Here is an 18,875-nt window from a genome sequence, read left to right as displayed (position 1 = left end):
AGGAGAACGGGAGGTGATGGCTTTGCATGCGCTTGCTGCCTTTGCTATATGCGTTGGTCACAGTTTAATTTAGTTTAGTTTAGAAATATAGTATGGATACAAGCCCTTCGGCCCACCGATTCTGTGCTGGCCAGCTATCCCTGTACACTCGCACTATCCTACACACTAGGAACAATTAACAGAAGCCAGTTCACCTATCTTTGGAGTATGGGAGGATATCGGAGCACCCAGGGAAAACCCACGCAGTTGCGGGGAGTATGTGCAAACTCTACAAACAGTAACCGTAGTCAGGATCAAACCCGGGTTTCTGGTGCAGTAAGGCAACAACTCAACCGCTGTGGCACCGTGCCGCCCCACAAGTTTTAGAAGCCTTGATGAGTTGCAGTACATTTTGTAGACCGAACACATGATTGCACTGGTGAAGGTGGAGAGGAGATTTACCAGGATTTGTTTGGGATGAGGAAGAGCAACTAGATCATCTGAGTTTGTTTTCCTTGAAACCGAGAGGAAACTTGATTGAAGTATACAAAATTGGGGGAGCATAGATAGGGTAGATGGTTGGAAACGTTTTCCCTTTAACAGAAGTATCTGAAACTATAGTTCATAGATTTAGGTGAAGGGGATCTGAGGAGGTGGTTTGTATGTGGGCTGACTACCAGAGTAGTTGTTGGGGACAGGTACTCTTGCAGCATTTAAGAAGTATGTAGAGGAATATTTCAATCATCATGACAGAAAACTAAGTAGCAAGAGATAGTAAATGGAATTAGTACAGATGAATATTTGTTAGTCAGCATGGACGTGTGGGTCAATATCCAAGAAGAGAGTGTAACTAATTATCCTTGTCATTCAGTGTTATTACTGTTACCTCATTTGTGTCCTGGAGGTTGCCATTGACCAGAAATTTACACTAAAACCGCCTACTAATAATACGAGCAACTCAAAATATATTAATCATCTTCAAGTGGCATGTCACGTGTGTGATATGTACAATCCAATCCTTGGGGACATTTCCAGAAATAGGGAAATTTTGGCGGATTCCAACCGATCTCTGTAGTCACCATTTGCTCTTAATATACCTAAGACAACTTTTCCATTGCACATATTCTAGTGAAACATCATATACTTTTGGGTAGATTCTAAATAGATACTCTGCTAAAATGTATTTGTCCATGGTTTTTTTGTTCACCATTTAGTTTATTTCAAATTATATTTTTGGAAGAATACATATTACCTTGCATTAAGCACAAGAGAATTTACAGATTTGTTGCGGAAGCCCTTCTGAAAGTAATTGCCACATTTAAGTAATCGTCTTGCCATTATTACCTGTTACCACTAATAACACAATTTGTTAGTAATTGATTAAAACTGTATGTTCTAAATACGTAATGACTGAAGCTGTTAAAGTTCTAAATGCTAAACTAAATGAGTTAACTCTCTCACCGAATTCTATGCTGGATGGAATGTTTTGAGAGATCAGAGATACAAAGAAAACGTTTAAAAAAAAAAGATTAAATTTTAAAAAATCAATTTTCATGTTGAAGTTAATTTAGTTTTCCATTGAGGTTGTTGTGCATAAGACTTATCACATCGCTAGAAATTCATTCGTAATTTTAACAGCCAAGGCCTTAAATTCTGGTGATAATGGGTGTCCAGTGGATACATTTTTTAAAGTATACATTCTTAAAATTGGATGTGTATTTCCACAGATACTTTATGATTCCAGCCTTTCTGTTGATTGCATGATGCCGGCACAAAATAAAATGCAAGTTGGGAATTAAAGACATTAGTTTTCCCTGATTAATAAGAGTTGGGGGCAGTTGGCGGGTACCCGCAAAGGAATTTCTGTTGACTGTGATCGAAGGTCAACATAGTTGGACATAAAGATTACATACCTTAACCTGGTGGCATTCAAAGGTTCAAAGGTTATTTATTTGTCACATATACCATAGGTGTAGTGAAATGCTTGTTGCCAACTCAATTCCACTCGGTTACTAGTACAATACTGTAGTCTGGTTACATACAATGAAAGTACAAGATTCTAATATACTGTACCACAATATTTTGACCCATATTTGATTTAAGATTATTTTAATATTTTTTATTCCTGAGGAATCAGAAGCACAGTGTGAAAATGCAGCAGAGAACCAAATCAATGTTAAAGAATGAAACTTCTCTAATTGTACAGCCCCTTAATGTTAGTAATTGGTTTACCGAAGGGGTAGATTCCCTGTAAATGTTCTGATATGTGTAATATTGTTAATCAAAAAACCTGTGCTGAATACATTATAAGAATGGAGTTTGGAGGATGTGGAATCGGTATGGGTAGAGCTGCAAAACATTAAGGGGCAGAAAACGCTGGTGGGTGTTGCGTACAGGCCACCTAACAGTAGTAGTGAAGTTGGAGATGGTATCAAACAGGAAATTAGAAATGCGTGCGACAAAGGAAAAACAGTTATAATGGGTGACTTCAATCTACATATAGATTGGGTGAATCAAATTGGCAGGGGTGCTGAGGAAGAGGATTTCTTGGAATGTATGCGGGATAGTTATCTAAATCAACATGTAGAGGAACCAACGAGAGAGCAGTCTATTTTAGACTGGGTATTGAGTAATGAGGAAGGGTTTTTAGCAATCTTGTTGTACGTGCTCCCTTGGGCAAGAGTGACCATAATATGGTTGAGTTCTTCATTAGGATGGAGAGTGACATTGTTAATTCAGAAACAATGGTTCTGAACTTAAAGAAAGGTAACTTTGAGGGTATGAGACGTGAATTGCCCAAGATTGACTGGCAATTAATTCTAAAAGGGTTGACGGTGGATATGCAATGGAAGACTGCATGGATATACATTTAAAGACTGCATGGATGAACTACAAAAATGTTCATCCCAGTTTGGCAAAAGAATAAATCAGGGAAGTTAGTACATCCATGGATAACAAGGGAAATCAGGGATAGTATCAAAGCGAAGGATGATGCGTACAAATTAGCCAGAAAAAGCAGCATCCAGGATGGGGAGAAATTCAAAGACCAGCAGAGGAGGACAAAGGGCTTAATTAGGAAAGGAAAAATAGACTATGAAAGAAAACTGGCAGGGAACATAAAAACTGACTGCAAAAGTTTTTATAGATATGTGAAAAGAAAGAGATTAGTTAAAACAAATGTAGGTCCCTTGCAGTCAAAAACAGGTGAGTTGATCATAGGGAACAAGGATATGGCGGACCAATTGAATAACTACTTTGGTTCCGTCTTCACTAAGGAAGACATAAATAATTTGCCGGAAATAGCAGGGGACCGCGGGTCAAACGGGTTGGAGGAATTGAGTGAAATCCAGGTTAGCCGGGAAGTGGTGTTGGGTAAATTGAATGGATTAAAGGCCGATAAATCCCCAGGGCCAGATAGGCTGCATCCCAGAGTACTTAAGGAAGTAGCTCCAGAAATAGTGGATGCATTAGTAATAATCTTTCAAAACTCTTTAGATTCTGGAGTAGTTCCTGAAGATTGGCGGGTAGCAAACGTAACCCCACTTTTTAAGAAGGGAGGGAGAGAGAAAATGGGGAATTACAGACCAGTTAGTCTAACATCGGTAGTGGGGAAACTGCTAGAGTCAGTTATTAAAGATGGGATAGCAGCACATTTGGAAAGTGGTGAAATCATTGGACAAAGTCAGCATGGATTTACGAAAGGTAAATCATGTCTGACGAATCTTATAGAATTTTTCGAGGATGTAACTAGTAGCGTGGATAGGGGAGAACCAGTGGATGTGGTGTATCTGGACTTCCAGAAGGCTTTCGACAAGGTCCCACATAAGAGATTAGTATACAAACTTAAAGCACAATTGTATTGTATTGTATTCAAATTTATTGTCATTGTCTCAATTTGAGACAACGAAATGAATTTCCCTTACAGGCAGTATCATAAAAAATAAAATCATTAAAAAAAAATAATAATAAATAAATAATAAAACATTATTTGAAACATTAAATTGAAATTGAATTTTAAAAAAGCACAAACACAGACAGTCCACGACACAACATAACATAAATGGCACCAAGGTGAGGATGGCACCATAGTCCAGCCAGCCTCCCCTCCGTGTTCATCCGTGGTCGGGGCCTTCCGAGCACCCGCAGTCGCCGCCCCGAGTGGCCCGATGTTCAGGCCCTCACGCCGGGATGGTGGAACGCCGACGCCGAACCCCGACGGTGAACATCCTCCTCCTCAGCGGCCCGGACCTCCTGATCAGCCGCTTCCCGCAGCCGGAGTCTGCAGCTCCTGAGTCCACAGGCCGAGCCGGGCAGAGTCGCAGGACCCCGCGCTGTCCATCAGCGCCGCCCGCGTTGGGAGCTCCGCAAACCGCAGCTCCAGGATGTCGGTACAGCAGGTCCAGCACTCCGGGCTCCATGCGGCGACCCCCGGTAAGGCATCGCCAGCCCCGCGATGTTCCAGCGCTGTCCCGCCGCTGCTGGAGCTCCGGTCGATCCCGGCAGGAAAGGCCGCGCCAATCCAGGTAGGTAGGCCACTGTGGGGGGAGGGGGGTGCGAGGACGCGACTCGAATAATAGTCACGTCCTCACCAGGAAGCGGCTGAAGGACGGTATCCCCCACACCGTGCCCTCTTCCCCCACATAAAAACACCAAAAACCCACCAAAAAACACACTTTTTCATAACTAAATAAACGAAAAAACAAAAAGATACCGGGCTGTAGGTGGAGGCTGCTGGCACCAGCGCCACCGGAAGTACACAAGGCATTGGGGGTTCAGTATTGATGTGGATAGAGAACTGGCTGGCAAACATGAAGCAAAGAGTAGGAGTAAAGGGGTCCTTTTCACAATGGCAGGCAGTGACTAGTGGGGTACCCCAAGGCTCAGTACTGGGACCCCAGCTATTTACAATATATATTAATGATCTGGATGAGGGAATTGAAGGCAATATCTCCAAGTTTGCCGATGACACTAAGCTGGGGGGCAGTGTTAGCTGTGAGGAGGATGCTAGGAGACTACAAGGTGACTTGGATAGGCTGGGTGAGTGGGCAAATGTTTGGCAGATGCAGTATAATGTGGATAAATGTGAGGTTATCCATTTTGGTGGCAAAAAACGGGAAAGCAGACTATTATCTAAATGGTGGCCGATTGGGAAAGGGGGAGATGCAGCGAGACCTGGGTGTCATGGTACACCAGTCATTGAAGGTAGGCATGCAGGTGCAGCAGGCAGTAAAGAAAGCGAATGGTATGTTAGCTTTCATTGCAAAAGGATTTGAGTATAGGAGCAGGGAGGTTCTACTGCAGTTGTACAGGGTCTTGGTGAGACCACACCTGGAGTATTGCGTACAGTTTTGGTCTCCAAATCTGAGGAAGGACATTATTGCCATAGAGGGAGTGCAGAGACGGTTCACCAGACTGATTCCTGGGATGTCAGGACTGTCTTATGAAGAAAGACTGGATAGACTTGGTTTATACTCTCTAGAATTTAGAAGATTGAGAGGGGATCTTATAGAAACTTACAAAATTCTTAAGGGGTTGGACAGGCTAGATGCAGGAAGATTGTTCCCGATGTTGGGGAAGTCCAGGATAAGGGGTCACAGCTTAAGGATAAGGGGGAAATCCTTTAAAACCGAGATGAGAAGAACTTCTTTCACACAGAGAGTGGTGAATCTCTGGAACTCTCTGCCACAGAGGGTAGTTGAGGCCAGTTAATTGGCTATATTTAAGAGGGAGTTAGATGTGGCCCTTGTGGCTAAGGGGATCAGGGGGTATGGAGAGAAGGCAGGTACGGGATACAGAGTTGGATGATCAGCTATGATCATATTGAATGGCGGTGCAGGCTCGAAGGGCCGAATGGCCTACTCCTGCACCTAATTTCTATGGGTACTTTGTAACAGTGCACAGTATTTCCCTGTGTAATGAGTGGCATGCTTTTGGTTATAGTGAAAAATAGCTTTGTAAATCAAAAAATAGATCTCAAAGAGTTGATGGTGTTATCATGAAAATTCTTAAAATTTGATAAATTGAGTAAGCTGGACATGAATATCCTGTAATGCTTTCCACACAGAGTATAAAAGTGACAGTGGACATGTCTACTAGAAAACTGGTTCCAACCCCACTCCTGACTTGCAAGGAGCACTAGCGAGTCCTTTAACCACCGAAAAAATCAACACAGACGTTGAAGAGCCCGCCCAAAACCAGGCTTTGGAAATTTCCCAATTTTAGATACAGACCAAATATCACATGATCAGCACATGTCATTCATGAGCTTCAACCACATATGGGTGAGGCTCTCTTTAGCCAAGGAGAGAACTGCTTCTCACAATTAACCACACGTGATTGCTTATATATGATAGGAGGAGAGGGGGTTGGGAGGCCTTTACACGTCAGTTGCCAAGTCCAAAATGTGCTTTATTGAATTTTATGTAAACTTGAGACAGATCCGAAACGTTGCCTATTCCTTTTCGCCAGAGATGCTGCCTGACTCGCTTAGTCACTCCAGCATTTTTTTGTCTATCTTCAGTGTAAACCAGCATCTACTGTTCCTTCTTGCACATTATTTCTTATTCTGGTATCCTGATGGCTGGGCAGAGGCATACCCACGATACACAAAGAAAAAACACATTTTATTTTTGTGGAGCATATATGGGGACAAGTTTTATAGATTTGCTGCGGCATAGCTCCTGTCAATCTTCATTGTTCTAGATTCACATGGAACTGAAATCACGAGTCAAGAGTGTTTTATTGTCATATGCCCCAGATAGAGCAATGAAATTCTTACTTGCTGCAGCACAACAGAATATGTAAACATAGTACACTGTAAACAATACGTGGACGCACATGCACACAGACCAATAGCAGTTCAATAATAATAATAATAGTCTATTGTTGCTCAGAGTTTATTTGTGGTTGTAGAGTTTAATACCCTGACGGCTGGAGGGAACAAGCTGTTCCTGAACCTGGACGTTACAGTTTTCAGACTCCTGTCCCTTCTTCCCGATGGCAATGGTGAAATGAGTGTGTGGCCAGGATGGTGTGGGTCTCTGATGCTGGCTGCCTTTTTGAGGCAGCGACTCCGATAAATCCTTTCGATGGTGGGGAGGTCAGAGTCGGTGATGAACTGGGCAGTGTTCACAACTTTTTGCAGTCTTTTCCGCTGCCGGACGTTCAGTTGCTGATGTATGTGTATGTGACAAATAGACTTGACTTGACTTGAACCAGGCCATGATGCAACAAATCAATATGCTCTCTACTATACACCTGTAGAAATGTACAGTGAACCCTGGAATCACTATAATATGTTTTTATGTACACTCTGTTTACTCTACATTCGCTACTACCTTGCTAAAAAGCAGTGCTTAAAATTGAACATCATATGCCAGTTGCAGCCTAACGATTGTTTTGTTTCCCTGCTGTTATATTCTCTACCTCTATGAATAAACTGCAGGATTTTGTTTTAATTTCTGTCTGAACAGATGCAATCAGAATGTTTGCATCCATATGCTATCTCTCTGTTCTTGCACCACCTATTCTTCCAGCAAAATCTATCACTTTTCATGAAATTATATATCTTTCTTATTGTGCCTAGTGCGGCCAAATATTTAATATATAGTTCAAGCACCAGTTCCTGGAGCTTTAAACAAAACGCTGTCGGCCACAGTGCCATAAGCCATTGAACACAGACATCAACCTATCCACGTTCTTGGCCCCTAGTGTTCTGGACTCTAATCCTGGCTCAGCCCACTCTCCAAACACTGGATTTGGCCACATTTTGGACCCATGGTCACATTCTGAACTAGTGACTAAGCCTGACACTGAGCGATTAGAGATTCCAAACAATCGTTATTAATCGTATATTATCATATTTATACTGTGTTTAGTGCTAAAGACCTTGATCAGGGTGTTGTCCGTGCAGAGTTGTACCTGTGCGGGTTTCCTCGGGTGCTCCGGTTTCCACCCACATACCAAAGACGTGCAGATTTGTACGTTAATTGGCCTCTGCAAATTGCCCTAGTGTGCAGTGAATGGATGAGAAATTAGGATAAATAGAACTAATGTAATCGATGGTCGGCGTAGATTTGGTCAACCGAAGGGATGTTTCTATGCTGTATAACTAAACTGAATTATAGATACCCATTCAAGTCTCACAACTTAATATGTTCAGTTATTTGCATCTAGCTAAAAGTAATAGCTATTAATTTCAATTTAGGACATGCCAGGTCTCGCCTATTAAGTTTAGTTTTGAGATACAGCACGGAAACAGGCCCTTTGGCCCACTGGGTCCGAGTCGATCCCCGCATATTAACACTACCCTACACACTTGGGGCAATTGTTTACATTTACCAAGCCAATTAACCTAATTGGACTGTGGGAGGAAACCGAAGATCTCGGAGAAAACCCCATGATGGTCACGGGAAGAACGTACAAACTCGGTACAGACAGCACCCGTAGTTAGGATCGAATCGGGCCTCCGGCACTGCATTTGCTGCAACTTCACCACTGCGCCGTTCTGCCACCCTACTAAGTGCTACAACTAGTTGAGACAGGAAGAGCTATTTAGTAACAATTAGTGTGCGGCACATTGGTGCAGCGGTATAGTTACTGCCGTACAGCGTCAGAGACCCAGGTTTGATCTTGACTACGGGTGCTATTTGTACGGAGTTTGTACGCTCAGCTGGTGACTGCGTGGGTGTTCCCCGGGTGCTCCTGTTTCCTTCCCCATTCCAAAGACGTGCAGGTTTGTAGGTTAATTGGCTCCTGTAAATTGTCCCTCGTGTGTAGGATAGAACTAGTGCACTGGTGATTGTTGGTCGGTGTAGACTCGCTGGGGTGAATTACCTGTTTCTATGCTCTCTCTCAACTAAACTGAACAGCTGTATTCACTCGTTGAACTACAGGAAATCTTTATCTTTAATTCCAGACATGTTTAAAATCAATTATTTAAGCTGCTGAGATTCTCTTTTCTGTTGGTCTAAATGCATCTTCAATTTGATAATCGGGAAAAACGGATACATTTTGACTGTCCCTGAATCTGGAGCTATGCAATTTTACACTTCTGTACCTGTTGCCTAATGAGCGAGGGGAGCATTGAGAGTGTCTGGGAAGAGACTCATCCTAGATTAAGCCGGTGGCCTTGCTGAGGCAGTGTGAAATGTAGATGGAGTTCAGGTAAGTGAGGTTGGGTTGCGTGATGGTCTCGGCTGCGTCCACAACTCTGTGCAATTTCTTGCAGTCTTGGATGGAGCTGTTCCTAAACCATGCTGTGATACACCCGATAAAATGTTTTCTACAGTGCATCTATAGATGTTGGTAAAGGTTGTTAGGGACTTGCCGAACTCTCTAAGTCTTCCAAGGAAGTAGAGGCGTTGGTGTGCTTTCCTGGCCGTTGCTTCGATATGGCCGGTCCAGGACAAGTTGCTGGTGATATTTATTCTCGATAGACCTAATCCAGGTGGCTATATTGTTGATATAACATATAAAACTTTGGCAACCACACATTTCACTGTGTCAATTGGTACATGTGACAAATAAATGTATCTTGTAAAATATTGTGTGTAACATAACAATGCTGTTAAGGCTTTGGGCTAACAGGCATATATTATAGCGAAAATATTCTTGTAGTGAATGATTAACTAAAATGTAGTTTGAGATCACTCTTTAAAATATTTATTCTAAGCATGTGAATATCACCGACTAGGCAGCATTTATTGTCACCTATTCCTTTTCTCCAGAGATGCTGCCTGACCCGCTGAGTCACTCCAGCATTTAGTGTCTATCTTCAGCATTTATTGTTTATCAAATTTCGCTCTGAATAGAAGTAGCTCAGTATTTCTACAGTTACCCTGGTATATTGACTAGACCAGCTCAGGTTGGTTGATTTCTGTTCCTGAAGGACCATGGTAAACCAGATGGATCTCTATGACAATCAATTTGTTTCACGGTCGCCATGCTATCAACATTTTCTTTTGAATATTTGATCATTAAATCTACTGAAATTAGTATAATAAGAACTGAAATTCCTACATTCGATATTAAGGGGTTAGCGATGTGGTGAAAAGTGGATCAGAGCTTCAGCTATGATCTAACTGCATGGCACAAGGGATTGAATGACTGTTCAATTTCTTATGTTCTTATAAGATAAAAGATACATTTATTTGTCACATGTACCAATTGGTACAGTGAAATGTGTGGTAGCCATACTAAGGAAGATGCCTTAAATTCATGGAATACATTGACAGCATGGACTGAAGTTAAAGCATCCTAGGTGCAAAAGGTGGTAACATTTTGAAAATGCCTTAGCAAGCGGCAGTTGATGATAGGGGAGTTGGAAATGCGAGTTTGATGTACTGTGATAACTGGTAACCAATTGTCTTGCAGTCATCAACATTCTGTATTTGAATAAAAAGGTTAAAATGTTTATCAAATAGGACTCTGGTGTTGAGGGTTCACTTCAGGTCCTCGGCCTTTATTTTGTACTTGGTACTACAGGGACCATGGTAACAGTTGTACATTGCAGAGCATATTGCTAAGTGCAGTGAAATGCATTCATACTGAGCAAGTGTGCGACTGAAATTTGAAAGCTTTAAAAAAAAAAAATGTTTTTTTTGTTATTACATAGATAAAATTGGTAAAATTTAGCGCGGTGCAATTTTGTTTGCAATAAGATTAGTTTTTGAAACGCTTGTTTAAACGAGAACAATGCTCGCCTCCCTAAAATGTAAACAAGTAATAACATGATCTAATGGGGCGAACCTAGACCAATCAGCGCAAACTCTTATAATATACAGGTTCTTAAACCAATCGGGAAGCTGCTGCCTGCAGATTCTTTAATTAATAGATTAGCAAATAGAGGAAGTACTGTTTTGTGTGGCCTCTAGAGCTACGATGCTCAAAATGTATATGCACAGAGTTCTTTGTTGAAAGAGAGCAAATAATTTTACTTTTGGAAAGACTATATAAAGGAACAAGGTAGTGTTAACTCTGGATTGAAATAGGTGAAAACATGGCTGTGAAAGGATTCACCGGTGTAAGTTGCAAAGACCTCCGACTGGGAAGTAGGCCACGTTGCTTTCTGTGTTTGATTTAGTGCCTGTGGTTATTCCACAGCGTCTAATTGTTTTGGAACTGTAAAATGGCTACAGTTTTGTTAGAGTAATAATGAATGTAGTTTTGCGTGCTGGATAGAGCACCTTGCCTGTATTTGCGTGCTCTCTAAATCAAGGATGTGGCAGTGCTGTTGTGCATGTTGAAATCGCTGACTAAAGCCTTTTCTAAAGAAATGTTGTGGTTCACGGAATTTTAATCACTGTACGCTTTGTATCGGTGGGAGATAGTTGCTCTCGTCTTGCTCCTCCCGCTTCTATATAGTTTTATGACACCGGTGGTGTGTATAATCTGGCTGTAATTCTACAATTTTTAAACATTTCAGTTAACTATTTATATGTAATAAATTCTAAGCGGGAATGGTGTCATCTAAGCCTTTATTTGACAGATGTGTTTTAAGCATACGTAGGTAATATTTAGTTTTGATGAATGTATTGTTCCCCTTGGAAGTATGCATTTAGGTAAGATTATTTTGAAGTTATATTTACTGATCTTCACTTACATGAATCTTTTTCTAATGCATGAGAATTCTAATGAAAACACGTTTTTTCACTCCATTTGTTTGCAGTCTGCTGGGAGAACGCAACGGGTAAGGTAGCATCTACGGAGAAAATGACAGGTGACATTTTCGGTCAGGACCCTTCTTCAGATAATTCAATCTGATGAAGGGTCACTGCTGAATGTGTCTGTCCATTTCCTCCACAGATGCTGCCTGGCTCGCTGAATTCCTCCAGCGCTTTTTTTTGCTCAAGATGCAGTTTTTGTGTCTCCAACTTGTTTGTGCTTGTGGTGCAAGGGTACTATTTACTTTCGGATATCTTCCTTACTACCCATTGTCCATGTGTTGATCTTGACGATTAGTATTGAGAACAATTACTGCCATGCTTGATCCTGATTTCAAGAAATTCATAAACTGCATTTCTAGCTGGAATGACTGGTTGCTGCATAGGAACAAAAGCATGTGAATATGAGGTAACTTTTCAGCTACTTCATCAGTGCAGTAATCTACAAGAACATCTTCCTATGTAGTTTAGAACGCAATCTAATTTTCATTGCATTAAGTTTAATAAGCGAGTTTATTCCCACTGTGCATGCCCAGGTCTTAGGTCACTAAGTATAAAACAGTCTTGGCAACGGTGGTGCTGCATTGTATGCAGGCTTGCATTTTGTCGGTAGTCAGGGTCGGCTCTCCGTCGTTGAGGGTGCTGTTGGGTTGCTGTTGGGACGTCCCTGTCCGGAGGTGTCCGGGGTGGCCCTGAGCTGGCTGGACGGTCCTGGACTTGCAGCCACTGGCTCCAGCCCGGCTCTGCCTATGGCCGGCAGCCCTCCACCTCCACCCCCCTCCCCTCAGTCCGACAGAGATCCTGCTGAAGATGAGCAGCCGCTGGATTGTGGGTACCGTTGGTGATGGTGGTGCTGGCGGCAGCAGCAACCTCCTCCCCCTCCCTTGCCCAGTCCCAAGCCCAGAGTCCCGGCCAGCTCTATCTCCAGGTCGGGGCTGAAGGTAGCCCACAGCGCGGCACAGTCGAGTGCCGGGCCGGAGGAGGCTGAGCCCAGGCTGCCGCTCTAGCGCAGGCAAGGCCGAGGCCCTCGCCCCTCCTCGGGGTTGTGGATGAAGTGGCAGCGGGTACCCTACGGGCAGAAGCCGGTGGTGTGCAAGGTACGGCTTGTACTTGGGGTAGCGGCTGAGGCCATGGGCGAACTGGCACTTGTCGCCGTAGCAACTCATCGGAGCGGGTTCCTCTGGAGTTGGAGTGGGTTAGATGCTGGCTGTGGGTCTGGGGCCGTTGTCGCGGTTGGCCCCGGTGGGAGAGGCGGAGGTGAGCTGGGGTTTACACTTCTCCACCCTGGGTCTCGGGGCCGTTGTCCTATCGGTCCGGATGCCACTGGGTGGGGATGGGACACTCGAGTGGGGGGGATTGGAACGACGACCAGGGACGGTCCAGTGGCGGTTTGGCAGTGCTTGCGGGTCTCCCTCGGCCCGGTCTCCCTTCGGCCGGCCGGCCCGGTCTTACTATCTTTAAGAGCCCTATCTAACTCTCTCTTGAAAGTATCCAGAGATCTTACCTCCACCGCCGTCTGAGGCAGAGAATTCCACAGACTTTCAACTCTCTGTGAGAAAAAGTGTTTCTTCATCTCCGTTCTAAATGGCTTGCCCCTTATTCTTAAACTGTGGCCCCTGGTTCTGGACTCCCCAACATCAGGAACTTGTGTCCTGCCTCTAGTGTGTCCAAACCCTTAACAATCTTATATGTTTCAACAAGATTGCCTCTCATTCTTCTAAGCCCAGCCGCTCCATTATCTCAGCATATGACAGTCCCGCTATCCCTGGAATTAACCTTGTAAACCTACACTGCACTCCCTCAATAGCAAGAATGTCCTTCCTCAAATTAGGGGACCAAAACTGCACACAATACTCCAGGTGTGGTCTCACTAGGGGCCCTGTACAACTGCAGAATGACCTCTTTGCTCCTATACTGGACTCCTCTTGTTATAAAGGCCAACATGCCATTCAATTACTTTACTGCCTGCTGTACGTGCATGCTTACTTTCATAGCCTGATGAACAAGGACCCCCAGATCCCGTTGGACTTCCCCTTTTCCCAACTTGACGCCATTGAGATAGTAATCTGCCTTCTTGTTTTTGCTACCGCAGTGGATAACCTCACATTTATCCACATTAAACTTCATCTGCCATACATCAGCTTTCGACCTTTGACAAGTCCCATGATTCCTTGCGTTTGCGGAATACCAAACTCGCTTATTGGAATGAAAAATATGTCAAATGTTCCTTTCTGCCAGAGGGTGATGAATGCAAACAAATCACTGTCTTTTTTTTACGCTCGCCCAGGGTCCACATGGCCCTAATAAAATGACTTATTAACTCACTAATAAACACTGAATTTTAATCCAGATTTGAAATAAAACAAAAATGATAGTTAGTTTTTCATGGTATTAACGAAACTCATTTTCAATAACAATATTTAAAATTTTTACCCAATTGACATCAGGATGCCTGTTTCACAATGAATGATTCTTGCGGTATTTAATATTTTACTGTTTCAGTTCTGTGTGGGGTGACAAACAGAAGCAGTTCCAGTAAAAATAGTTTTGTTCCTGCTTTTTTTTATAGACAACTGTTCCTGCGTTGGGTCTGTTTTTTTATCGCACTCAAATTAACCACCCCCAAACTCACAGGTGGGGGGAGGGGGGGGGTGAGAAAGGGGAGAGGAGGAGGAGGAAACATGACAGATTTTGGGTCTGTTTCCACAACAGCATTTGCGGGGGGGGGGGGGGGGGGGGGGGGGGGGGGAGGGGGGCGGGGGAGAGGGGGGGGGGGGGAGGGGGAGGGGGGGAGGGAGCAGGATCGGGGACGGGGGGTGGGGGGGCGGCACTCAAATTAGGCCACCAGCCTGCACCACCCAATATGATCACTCATCCACTCGGGTGATCCCTTTAGGGGGGACTGGGGGGGGGTGAGAAGAGGGGAGAGGAGGAGGAGGAAACATCTGACCCCAGATTTTGTATGTTTCTATAAGGGAGCGGTAAAGCCGAGTCTATCTAGTCTTTCTTCATATGAAAGTCCTGGTAGGGGGTGAAGTACTCCCTCTAGGGGGGATGGGGAGATGGAGAGGGGTGGGGGGCTGAGGCTGATTCTATGGGTGAGATGCCAGTTTATTTGAAATATTGGGAGGGGGGGGAGAGGGGGGAGAGGGGTGGAGGGAGAAGACGGGAGGGAAGAGTGGGAAAGGGATTGATTTGGGAGGGAAAGGAGAGCGGGGTAGGGGGTGAGAGAGATGTGGGGGGAGCAGGATAGGGGGGGAGGGGGAGGGGTGGGGGTGGAGAGGGGGAGTTGGGAGGGAGGGGTGGAGGGGGAAGGGGGGGAGAATTGAAAGAGTGGGGAGGGAGGAGGAGAGGGGGGGTGGAGAGGGCAGAGGGGAGAGGGAGAGGGGTGAGGAGAGGGAAACATAGAAATTAAGTGCAGTAGTATTCGGCCATTCGGCCCTTCGAGCCTGCACCACCATTCAATATGATCATGGCTGATCATGGCTGATCATCCAGCTCAGAATCCTGTAACATCTAACTCCCTCTTAAATATAGCCAATGAACTGACCTCGACTACCTTCTGTGGCAGAGAGTTCCAGAGACTCACCACTATCTGTGTGAAAAATGCTTTCCTCATCTCAGTACTAAAGGATTTCCCCTTTATTCTTAAACTGTGTCCCGCTTGTCCTGGACTTCCCCAACATCGGGAACAATCTTCCTGCATCAGACAAATGCAATTCAGGACTTTACTCTTCACAAGCAAAGTCAGAATGACGGTTAGGGAAGAATTCGAATAATCGCTGAGCGTTCTCTATGGCAACAATGTATTTCAGCATTGGGCATTGTGACATCACACGATGGAACGTTCACCATGGGCTGGGCTCCTGCAAAGGCATATGTAAATGAATCCATTCCGATTGGACATATGTGAACATCGGGCATTGTGACATCACACGATGGAACTTTCACCAGGGGCTGGGGCTGGTGCTGCTTCTGTGGGTGAGAAGCCAGTTTATTTTTGAAATATTGAGGTGGGGTGAAGGATTTGATTAAAAAAGTGTACTTAAACACGATAAAATGTAATGAGGAGCGGATACTTAGAAAGAAAAGCGAAATCTCTACCGAAATGGAAAAGATGTCGGCGATTCTGCGTCCGGTTTCGGAGTTGCGGGGAATCAAAGGAAGAAACGCGGCCGGAAGCCGTACATGCAAATGGATCCATTCCGATTGGACGTCTGCGAGCGTCGGGCGTCGCGATTGGACGTCCGCGAGCATCGGGCATTGTGACATCGCACGGCGGGAACGAATCAAAAGGCAGGAAGGGCGCCGTACGGCAGGCGGTCGGATGGGGTGAGAGTTTTATATATATACTAGACCAAGTGCAGACCCGTTGGCTCTGCTCCCCCAATGGTGTGATTCCCCCAACCCAATATTCCACCATGCACCCGTCTCCTCCAATGGAACTGAAGCCGTTGCCAAAAGTAAGATTCCAGCACTGCCCTGCCTCCCTCAGCAGTGGATTTAAAAAAGAAAATCCAATGGCACCTCCCCTGCCTGCTGCAGCAGTGAAAAGTTCAGAGTGTTCCTGTCTTGCTACTTTGTTTCGAAGTGTGTTGGAAGCTGACATGTAAATGGAGAAGCCAGTTAATTTTGAAATACTTGGGTGTGGAGGGGGGGGGAAAGGATTTGATTAAAAACGTGCACTTCAACACGACGAAATGTAATGAGGAGCGGATACTTAGAAAGAAAAGCGAAATCTCTACCGAAATGGAAAAGATCTCGGAGATTGAGCGTCTGGATTGGGCGTGGCAATGAATCAAAGGAAGAAATGCAGCCGGCAGCAGTACATGCAAATGGATCCATTCCGATTGGACATCTGCGAGCATCGGCCATTCCGATTGGACATCTGCGAGTATCGGGCACGAATTGAAAGGCAGGAAGGGCGCCGGACGGCAGTCGGTCGGATGGCCCCAGAGTTTTATAGATATACTAGACCAAGTGCAGACCCGTTGGGTCTGCTTCCCCCAAAGGTGTGGTTCCCCCAACCCAATATTCCACCATGCACCCGTCTCCTCCAATGGAACTGAAGCCGTTGCCAGATGTAAGTTTCCAGCACTCCCCTGCCTCCCTCAATTGCACCTTCCCTGCCTGTTCAGTGTTCCTGTCTTGCAACTTTGTTTCGAAGTGTGTTGGAAGCTGATAGGAAGGAGCAGCCGTCAACGAATCAAAAGGCAGGAATGGATCCGTACTGCAGGCGGACGGATGGATTTGAGTTTTATATATTAATAGATAGATATAGATATAGATAGGGTGCAGGAGTAGGCCATTCAGCCCTTCGAGCCAGCACCGCCATTCACATGGCTGATCACATTATCCACAATCAGTGCCCTGTTCCTGAATTGATGATGTTGGAGGAGGTGCATGTGAACCTCTGCCGCATCTGGAAAGACTGCTGAGGCCCTTGGATGGCGTCAAGGGGGGAGGTAAAGCGACAAGTGTAGCATTTCCTGCGGTTGCAAAGGAAAGTTCCAGGGGAGGGGGTGGGAAGGGAAGAATTGACCAGGGAGTTACGGAGGGAGAGGTCTCTGTGGAAAGCCAACAGGGGATGAGATGGGAAGATGTGGCCAATGGTGGGATCCTGTTGGAAGTGGTGAAAATGTTGGAGGATTATCTTGTATATACTAATAATAATAATACATTTTATTTATGGGTGCCTTTCAAGAGTCTCAAGGACACCTTACAAAAATTTAACAGGTAGAGGAAAAACATGTAAGGGGAATGAAATAAATAGTAGAGACATGACTAGTACACAAAGTAAATACAGAATTCAATACAAAACACAGTATGAGGCAATTAATGCACAGATGAAAAGGGACGGCACGTGGGGCTAAGGATAGGCAGAGGTGAAGAGATGGGTCTTGAGGCGGGACTGGAAGATGGTGAGGGACACGGAATTGCGGATCAGTTGGGGGAGGGAGTTCCAGAGCCTGAGAGCTGCCCTGGAGAAGGCTCTGTCCCCAAAACTGCGGAGGTTGGACTTGTGGATGGAGAGGAGACCAGCTGATGTGGATCTGAGGGACCGTGAGGGTTGGTAGGGGGAGAGGAGGTCAGTGAGGGGGGGGGGGGGCAGATGGTGGAGGGCTTTGTAGGTGAGGATCAGGATTTTGTAGGTGATCCGGTGGGAGATGGGAAGCCAGTGAAGTTGTTTGAGGACTGGAGTGATGTGATGCCAGGATTTGGTATGGGTGATGAGTCGGGCGGCTGCGTTCTGGACCAGTTGGAGTCGGTTGATGTAGGTGGAGCTGATGCCAAGGAGAAGTGAGTTGCAATAGTCCAGTCGGGAGGAGATGAAGGCATGGATGAGTCTTTCAGCAGCGGGCGGAGATGTTGCGATGACGGCTGGTAGGGTGGAAGGTGAGGACTCGCCATCATCCCCACTCGTAACAAGGGGGACTCTGCCCTTGTTATGAGTGGGGGGGGGGGGGGGGGGGGGGGGGGGGATGGGAGTGAGTGCAGAGTTATGGGGTATAGAAGAGAAATCTGCAACCAAAAGGATACAGACACAAAATGTGAGTTGCAAACAATCTGCTGGAGGAACTTGTCATGTCAAGCAGCATCTGTGGGTGGAAAGAAACATTCCTTTCCACCCACAGATGCTGCTCGACCCACTCAGTACATTCACCGGATTGTTTGTTGCTCCAGGTTCCAGCATCTGCAGTGTGTGCCTCATGAGAAAGTGAGTTTTCTGAAATTTATTGAATTTGATATTGAGTTTCAAAGACCACTAGGCGCCAGATGAGATGCTGTACTTAAAGTTTATGTTGTACCTTGTTGGAACACTACAGGAGGCTACAGACAAGGTTGGAATGGAAGTGGAATCCAGACTTAAAGTGGAAGATCAGGGTAGTCCCTGCAGGCTGAATGGAGATGCTCCATAGAGTGAATGGTTCGGGAGGTGGCATTCCAAAGCCTCCGGAACTCGGCCTCAGATCTTATTATGAACAGCAAGCCATGCCATTCTTTGAAATCTTGAATTGATGTACATATATCTGAAAACATAACAAAGACCAATGCTACTGTTGACTCAAGACTTGGTGAATTGAGTGGCTGACCGATTTACAGTGGGAAGGTTGCATGTTAGTTCATTGGCCTGTGCAGAATTATATTTCAATAGAAATGATGGCTAGGCATTGTGATTGGTCTTAAGTATACCAATTTAGAGAGATGATAATCATTCAGGTCTTTCTACAT

The 18,875-nt window shown here is 45.0% G+C and overlaps 1 protein-coding gene across 7 annotated transcripts in view; it reads left to right on the top strand.

Moving 5' to 3' along the window:
- Window positions 1–18,875, top strand: part of osbpl9 (oxysterol binding protein-like 9) — a 107,973-nt gene that overhangs the window by 31,001 nt on the left and 58,097 nt on the right. The window contains exon 1 of one of the 7 annotated variants that reach the window (XM_055641761.1): window positions 10,803–11,002. The exons of 4 other annotated variants lie outside the window; for them this stretch is intronic. In XM_055641761.1, the coding sequence (XP_055497736.1) occupies window positions 10,979–11,002 (24 nt within the window). In that variant the 5' untranslated portion in view covers window positions 10,803–10,978. Of the gene's footprint in view, window positions 1–10,802; window positions 11,031–18,875 lie in introns of those variants that run through there. 2 more of the 7 variants (XM_055641763.1, XM_055641762.1) reach the window with 2 other exon arrangements.

This window comes from Leucoraja erinacea, chromosome 10 (assembly GCF_028641065.1).
Source record: "Leucoraja erinacea ecotype New England chromosome 10, Leri_hhj_1, whole genome shotgun sequence".
Lineage (NCBI taxonomy): Eukaryota > Metazoa > Chordata > Chondrichthyes > Rajiformes > Rajidae > Leucoraja > Leucoraja erinaceus.
This window is presented reverse-complemented; position numbering and strand designations above follow the sequence as displayed.